Source organism: Pholis gunnellus (genome assembly GCF_910591455.1).
Source record: "Pholis gunnellus genome assembly, chromosome: 10".
NCBI classification, from domain to species: domain Eukaryota; kingdom Metazoa; phylum Chordata; class Actinopteri; order Perciformes; family Pholidae; genus Pholis; species Pholis gunnellus.
The window spans coordinates 16,043,377-16,051,706 of record NC_136537.1 but is presented as its reverse complement, the minus strand read 5'-3'; the positions used below and the strand labels follow the sequence as shown (position 1 = coordinate 16,051,706).

Genomic DNA, 8,330 nt, shown 5'->3' with positions numbered 1-8,330 from the left:
TTCCGCGTCGGGCCTGTGACGTCACAGTCCGTGAAACAAACACGTGATGCTGCCACCTCGAGGCCTGGAGCTGTAACCGCTTCATACGGACAGTGACGTGAGTGGAAAAATACTAGTTTGAGGGTCTCTGAGCTGCACATCTTTTCATGAAATATAATAGTAGAGCAACTATACATTATTATAACTTCTTTACAATGAAAGCACAGCTCAAATGTTCCTTGATACAGACTTGATCTGATAATAAACTGAAGTACCATCATCATAGATTGATGAGATGTGATATCTGCATTAGTTTTCATAATCAGTCCCTACATAAACAAATAACACATGTGTGATTAATTACATAATTTGATAAATCATCAAAATGAAAGAAAATACTGTAATTTAACTCATTATTGTCTTAGTTATTCAATTTTAATCAATTATCTGCCATTGTATTGTGGCCTGGTAATAAGACTTTAATAATACGTTATTCATGGTCAAAAATACAACAGAACTCAGATTAAACTGTCAAATTTTCAATGACACATTTTTGTTACAGGATCATAACAAAATGCTGCAGACAGATGGAAGCAGTTGGCCAAACACACCCGCAGAGCTGCTCCCCATCCTTAGTTTGCACCACATGTGTATGAAAAGTAGTTTCTGCAGCAATGAAAGTAAAACTTAAAAGTCTGCTGAGGATAAAGTTGGATTACCAACCAGGGAAATTCAAGGATTCTGCAAACCATTACTATTTCAGTTGATATAGTGCTCATGTTATGTTTAAAGGTATAACAAGCAAACAACGTATAGATTGATTCAAAAGAATTCCTCTCAATCATCCCTTATGACCCAGTAGAAGTGTGTAGTGGTGTCTGTATCTGCAGAGACCCTGTCCTCTACCTCTATTGTCTCTTTTCTTATTATTTTGCTGTGTTCTGGACGTTTCTGGGTGACAGTAAACAGCCTTTGGGCCCCATGTGTGGATGTAGCCCCCGGCCGATAAGCAGGGTGTGCAGCCCGTTCTCATTCCCGGGTCAAACCCCTCCAGGCTCGAGGTACGGCACTCTTCAGCATCTGATACAAAGGGCCTAGAATGCGTTGTTACATTGCTGTTTTTATGTGTGTGTTTTGCGTTTTAATGTGCTTTCTGTGTGTATAGGTTTCCTCTGTAGGTCTCTCCGCTGTGTGCTGCATTCATTCAAAATCCAGCACCACCTGCAGGTTTGGAGGAGGTGTGGATGTGTTTATTTGTGCCTTTAGAACGTAACCGCTTTGAAACAATCAGAAAATAACGGATTATTGTTCTGATCCTCAGCTTTGTTACCACTGATGCCGAACCCGTTCTTTAATAGCTCATAGCTCTGCAGAGTGAACTGTTCTTTACTGTAGTTGATGGTACGTTAAGGTTCATCAACATTATGAATACTTTAAGGATAATTATTAATCTGATAAGAAAAAGTTAAACTCTATTTGGAAAGGGAAGTATTCAACTAAAGACAAAGCTGCTGGAAAAGATTGTGCTTGAGATGACAAACACATTTCTGGTGACTGTCCTGATCTGCAGAGATCCAGGATTCAGTCCACCGCCATCCTATTTCATAGATCTATTTTCCTGGGCGAGTATGTCCCTCCAGACGCCTAATGTCACGTCTAAGTGGGAGTGAATAAGTGCTCAAAGACTATTTATGACAAGTGAACACACCTGCAGAGTGTGTGACGTTAAGACTTTGTGTTACTGGAACATGTCGTTGTACACCAGCAAACCTGTTGACGGAGATCCACAGAGGAATCAGTGCATTACAGTTTGTCCTCGACACTGACAGCTGGGCTCAAGGTTCTATTATCACTGCTGCTGATATTTTCACCTCATACGCCCTTCTTAGTGACGAGCTGCCTCACAGGAACCTTTAGCAATTTAGATTTCTCTTATTGTTGCAGCTTTCATTTGTTTTATTCTCATGCACTTTTTTTACACTGTATTGCATTTATCGCACCACATCAGCACTCTTAATGTCTTCAACTGTCTTATTGTGTTTATGCTGCTATTGTCCTCTTGTAGCAATCTGGACTGAGCTGCATTTTTCAGCTACTTTTCTGATAAAGCTTTAATAAAGAAAACCTACAACTGTTAACAGTCCCAACAAGTATAATAACCTCCATCTCGGTCAGTTTCAACATAAAATTCTGCTTATACATTATTACTAACAATATAAAAGAAATAATACAAATGAATCACCGATAATAATCCAACAATAGGTAGTTGTATCACACTGACAGATGTCATTCTGCTGCCCAACCACCAGCTATTTGATACTTCAAGTAAATATTACTTGTTACTACTACTGATACTGTCAAGTAAAACATTGAATGCAAGTTTTTTTGTTTGTAACGAGTATCTTTACATGTGGTATTGCTATTATTACTTAAATAAATGAACCTGGGTGTCACACACACTTCACAAACACATTTTGCTGATAAGAGGACCACAAGTCTCATGAAAAAAAAGCATTGAAGACTGTCAAATACATGTTTGATTGTCCAATTAGATGTAAAATAATACACCACAACCATTTCCATGACACTTGTGGTTGTTGATACTTGCTGGTAACCTGAACACGGACAGTGTGAAGGAACAAGCTGCTTTCCTTCACAGAGATACAAACACTTGTTTACTTAGTACTCAGCTGACAGCCCAGTGCTGCTTATGTTTGGATAGACGTCTCTGCATACAACTCTCTTGTGGTGTGGGCAGAGATAAACCCAGCAGGAACCAGGACAAGGCAGTCAAAATACGTTTTCTCCCTCCTCCTCCTTCTTAAGGAGCTTGGAAGAGCTGTGGTGACCCTGCTGACTCAGCGACGTCACACAGCAGCAGCTGCCAGCTCTGTGAAGGATGCACAAGCTCAGCGAGCTCACAGCAGCTCCACCTGACAACCGCAGAGCGAGGAGGAACCAGAGCCGGCCCTGAGCTCTGTGGAAACTACAGTGGCACCGTATGTGTGACAAATACAAGAAACTAAATGTGCAACGCATACACAAGACTCCACTGCACCCTGCCAGCCTGATGCATGAAAACACACACAGGAGGAAGTGGAAGGAGTAGCCTGGTTCTGAGAGCTGGTATTTTTAGACCATGTAGCTTCAGACAAAGTTTTAACTCTTTGTTAGATATGATCAGGGACGTCTCAATATGCAGCGTCTTGCTAACTCTACATAGAAATACTGTAAATTAAAATCCTTTATATTTCACTCTGTACTATAGTAAACAAAGCAACGATACATTTCTGATCTTTCAAACAAAACAAGTGGTGTAAAATGTGGGCGAGACTGCAAAATATAAAGAGAATATCTTTTTGCAAAAACATTTCAATGATTCACATTTTTAGTTATTGGTCATTGTACTCGTTCCTTCAGTTCATACCGGCTGTAAATTGATCACAAACTTGGACAGAAGTTCACTTGACTTGGGGAGGAGTGTGGCTTTTGTCCAGGTCACATAAAACTGGAATGACATGAACGGATTTGTTTTTGGCCCGTATGGAAAGGAGGAACAATTACAGTAATCAAAAAAATGGTCTAAATATAGATATGAGCTTGTGACTAGTTTATAGGAGGAAGCAGGTGCGCTTCCCCTGCACTAAACATGACTATTCTTTAACTACTACCTATAGAGCGAAGTTAATATTCGTAGATGTATTTCCTGCCACCTGATGAATGTGAGTCCAATATTAAGTATCAATGTAACATCGCTTATAGATCAGAGCTGATACTGTAACTGTGCCCAATGACAAAAGCAGAAAGACCAGTATGTTTATTACCAAATGACGACAGATTTTTATATCTTTGAGAAGAAAAAAGAAAGAAAGATGAGACCAGGGTGCAACAGAAAATATTTAAGGCTCTGTTAAATCCTCAGCTTTAAAAACAATGTACCAGATATCCTGAAAAGTCACAAAAAAGCGAAAACTAGTAAAGTTTAAAACTGGCTACCCATGTCGTTAGTTTTTAATAAATATGTTACTATAAGAAAAAGAAAAATACAAAGTTAAATCTGATTAACTGTGCCAGAACTTTTATCAAACCACATTGCTGCGACTTATTAGATGACAAGAAATCAGCGTCTCCTGAATTTAAAGCAACACACGTCATGTAGTCAAACACAAATCTGCACTGTGAGCTTCCTTTGGTCGTTCCAAAATCATTCTCCCACAGACTCCTCGAGAAAACTGAAAATGGAAGACCTGCGTCCACGTGATTCATGCCTTGTAGAGACTTTGACTGAATTCAGGCTAAAAACATTAAAATGGCTCTTCCTTATCACTTCAAGTGGATTTAGCAGAACATTTTCAATTTTGAGCATGCATGTTTTCAGATGAGTTTGGCTGCTTCAGGCTACCGAGATAATAAAAAAGTTAATTCTTGATGTTACAGGTTTAATCCAGAGTCGTACATCCCGTCTAATTTTTCCTAAAGCTAAAAAAAGTCGTTGTACGCGCTGCTGTAGTTTGTGTTAGAATAACTATTTCAGACAAGATTCTCAAGAGCCAGCAGCATAACTGGGCAGCAAACTGGTCGAAGTATGCATGCTTAAAAGTCAAAATGTTTCAATATTAGGAAATACGTTGTCAAATTCCAAACTTGAGACACAATACAAGTAATAATAAAGTATATAATAGTGATTAAAGCAGCTTTAAAAAGAAGCTGCAACCTCACAAACACTCCTGCTTATTATTTCAGGGATACTTCCGACTAAAAGGAGAAAAAAAACAAAAAAAGAGACTGAAATTCACAGATGGCCGTTCTCGCTCATTACAAGTCCGTCAGTCTGACTCCATCCTGGATCATCGAAAAGGCCGTTGAGGTTGCAGCAGAAACATCTTCTAACAGTTATGATATCAAAAATAGGACAGGCGTCTTTCCTGTCAGATGCTCTGTGATAGAGTCAGAAACCACACTGAACAGAAACTTGACCGGCTGCGGTAAGTTTTAGTCAGTTTGTCCCCAGGTTCATGGTTCATCAAAATCCTTGTGGTGGTCCAGACAAATGATGCATCTAAAAATAAAAAGAAGAAGAAGAAGAAGAAGAAGAGAGAAAAGCCAAAGCAGCTTATTAATACAACAAGTTTAAATGGCTAAAACGGGCATTCTCAGTGTGCAGCTGTGTGCTTAACACAACTTCCTGTTTTGGAACATAATTTCTTTTTCAGGATGTCACATTTTCCTCTTTCTCCGGCTCGACTCGCAGCGCCGTCTGTTTCATTAGACTTCACGGCCCTGAGCCGCTCATACAGTTGTGTTCTTCACGCCACATACTTTCTGCGATTTTATGATAACAAGCTAAACCAACGGTTTGCACGGAGCAGCACCGCCCACTCGTCTTTCTCACTTCCAACTGGACCTCTCCTCTCCATAACACTAGAACGAAACGCCTCACAGTCATCCATTTGTCACATTCCTCCTCAGCTTGTGAAGCATTTTACATCGCAGGGACATTTTATCACATTTTTAAAATGAGTGAGCCGCCAACTGTGCTGTGCTCGTGAGCTCTTTTGGGGCGGCCCGCACATGAATGCAAGCATGCAGAGGATGATGGGAATGGCCGTACCTCTTTCTCACTGCACCACACAGGCTGTGCAGCACTGTTCCTGCTTCTCCGGCAGCGTGGAATAATTCATCTGTCGGACGATCTCCGCAAACAGCTCGTCCACCATAGTCTTGCTCTTGGCTGAAGTTTCGATAAATGGGCAGCCCCACTCTTGAGCCAGAGCTCGTCCATCTGACCCAGCCACCTCACGCTCAGACTCCAAGTCGACTTTGTTCCCGACCAGAATCAGCGGCACCTTCTCGAACCTCTTCACTCGAACTATTTGGTCTCGCATTGGTCTGATGTCCTGAAAGATGGACGGGGAGAGGAATACGAGTGGTTTCTCATGAAAACCGCAGTTTTTGTAGCACCGAGACAAATAATCAGTGCACCAAGAGAGCGAAAACAAAATGCCGACATACTCAAAGAAAATGTAAATAAATCGAGTACGGTGGAGAAACAGTTAAAGGAAGATTTTAGTCAACAAATAACTACTATGTATTAAACATTTCCCTTTCTCTTTGTTAGGTGTAATTGGCAACAGATTTCCATAGTTGTAGTCTGATTTTTGGTGTTAAATGATTTCCTTTTAGTAGAGGAGATACAAGTATAATATTTCTATATACCAACTGCAAAAACAGTATACAATGACAATTACAACAGCTGTATATTAGATAATGTATACAATTAGTGTGTAGTATCGAAACTAGGACACAGCTTAGGCCCTTGAAAAACTTCTTCATCTCAAGTATTCTCGTTTCTATTAAACATATACATTATGTTTAATGTACACAAGTTGTTGTGGCATTTCACTATTTTGAGTTTTCTGTTAAACCCAGCTTAGCCATATTGAAAAGTTGAGGTAACTACGACACACACTAACTAGGAACCAGTTTTGCAGGCTTGATGTCTTATGCTGTTTCACTTTTAAATAATGTCAAAACACTTTAATGTTTCTTGGTAGTTTGATAAAAAAAAAGTCTCCATGCGCACAAGGCTTAAATGCCTATAAAGTTGAAACACCTTGATGTATGGACTGTATTTGACAACAAATTAACTATTGCACTTGAACAATAAAGTAACATTTAAATGCTGCAGGGCTCTGCATTTAGATAGTACGAGTCACACCCTGTTACATCGTTTAAATGCTGTGATTAACTACCCAGGTATGGACAGTTTAAGGTGTGTGGTTAAAGGCGTGTGAGGTGACAGGTGTACCTGGAATGACTGCTGGTTGACCAGGCTGTAGACCAAGATGAAGCCCTGTCCGTTCTTTATGTACAGGTCTCTCATGGAGGCGAACTGCTCCGTCCCCGCCGTGTCGAGGATCTCCAGCACGGAGGGAGACGAGTCCACCTCGATCTCCTTTCGGTAAAAGTCCTCGATGGTCGGGTCGTATTTCTCGATGAAGGTACCGGTGACAAACTGGACGGTCAGCGCGGATTTGCCGACCCCGCCGCTGCCCAGCACGACCACTTTGTATTCTTTCATCAGAGCGGTGGAGGCAGGCTAACTTAGCAGCTAACGACTTAGCTAACAGCTACACTGCTATACTCGCCCCAGAAACATCTATCAGGCCCTTTAAAGAGCTAACAAGCGAACTGGAAAATGTTGGGCAATATAAAACCACTCCTCCTCATTCACATGAACCCATGTGTAGCGCACATACTCGTCGCTTTTTTTCTTACGTTGCCTCGCTAGTTAACGAGTAAAAGTTGATGTCCGCTGACGTTAACTCTGGTGTTAGCTCGCGGTGACGCTAGCTCGCTTCTGGCTAAATTCAGTCTTCCGCGGTCCCATGCTCGAGCCTCAAGACTTTACATCTGATCTGATAAACCACAAGTACCGGGAACTCGTTAATTAACTTGCTGTCTAATCACGGTGATACACATTACACTTTCCCTGTAAACAACATGCCAATTCCTGCACACACACACACACCAGCCCGCCGGTGTCGCACTGGTTATGTCCGTCCGTCCGGGCCTTGTTCTGGTTCCGGCCCGGCCCCCGGCGCCTCGGCACCCGGGCGTACTATCGACGGACACACCGCAGATTCAATATTGTAGTCCGAGGGTCCATTGGCAACAGTCTGTTGCTGCTCCAGTGTACGTTTGACTCTGTGCTGGGGAGGTTTGATAACAGAAAGGAAAGCTTCTTTTTTTTTTTCTTCCACCAACTGATTTCCTGAAGCTAACAGTCTCGTTTCCGCTAACGACAAAACAGGTTTCCGGTGTGACTGTTTTCAGAATAAAAGCCTCATCTCTACAGCAGTGAGGCTTAAATACTTGAATGACCTATAGGCCTACAGGTGCTGCAAAAAAGACTCCTATTACCAAGTTTAATATGATCCCATGCAAAAGATAATTTTATTTGTAAATATAAAGTTTACGAGTTAATGGTGAATGTCAAATGTATTACTATTGCCAAACGATCATTTTGATTCAACCTATACCTTGTTTATGAAAGCTTAAATGTTCATATGTGTCAAGGTAGTGATTTAATCTATACTCTAACACTGGCTGAAAATCGTACTTTTTTTGCTGTCCTCCAGTGTATTCTCTTTTCTCACCTTGCTACAGTGAAGTAGAAGTGTACTCCAGGATGTGTCAGTACACAGTGACATCAGGATTGAAGTGGTGTGGTAATTTTAAGGTTGGTATGATTCATGTTTTTTTTTCTGTTCGTTTTCTTTTCTGCACATGATGCTTTAAAATGTGCTTCCAGAATGATTTTGTCAAAAAGCTGTTGATTGATTTGTTCT

The 8,330-nt window shown here is 41.0% G+C and overlaps 1 protein-coding gene across 1 annotated transcript; it reads right to left on the bottom strand.

Annotated features, from left to right (window-relative positions):
• Positions 1-3,795: 3,795 nt before the first annotated feature.
• Positions 3,796-7,765, bottom strand: rap2c (RAP2C, member of RAS oncogene family). Its single transcript, XM_079167470.1, has 3 exons — positions 6,788-7,765; positions 5,591-5,876; positions 3,796-5,038 (listed from the first exon to the last, which is right to left on the bottom strand). The coding sequence occupies exons 1-2, from the start codon at positions 7,058-7,060 to the stop codon at positions 5,598-5,600; spliced, it is 552 nt and encodes a 183-aa protein (XP_079023596.1). The 5' UTR covers positions 7,061-7,765; the 3' UTR covers positions 3,796-5,038; positions 5,591-5,597.
• Between the last annotated feature and the right edge of the window lie 565 nt (positions 7,766-8,330).

Excerpts from the sequence above, each read along its gene's own strand:
- rap2c (XM_079167470.1), bottom strand. The coding sequence starts at position 7,060 with ATGAAAGAATACAAAGTGGTCGTGCTGGGCAGCGGCGGGGTCGGCAAA. Across the intron at positions 5,877-6,787 it reads TCAACCAGCAGTCATTCCAG|GACATCAGACCAATGCGAGA; the intron begins GTACACCTGTCA and ends TCCATCTTTCAG.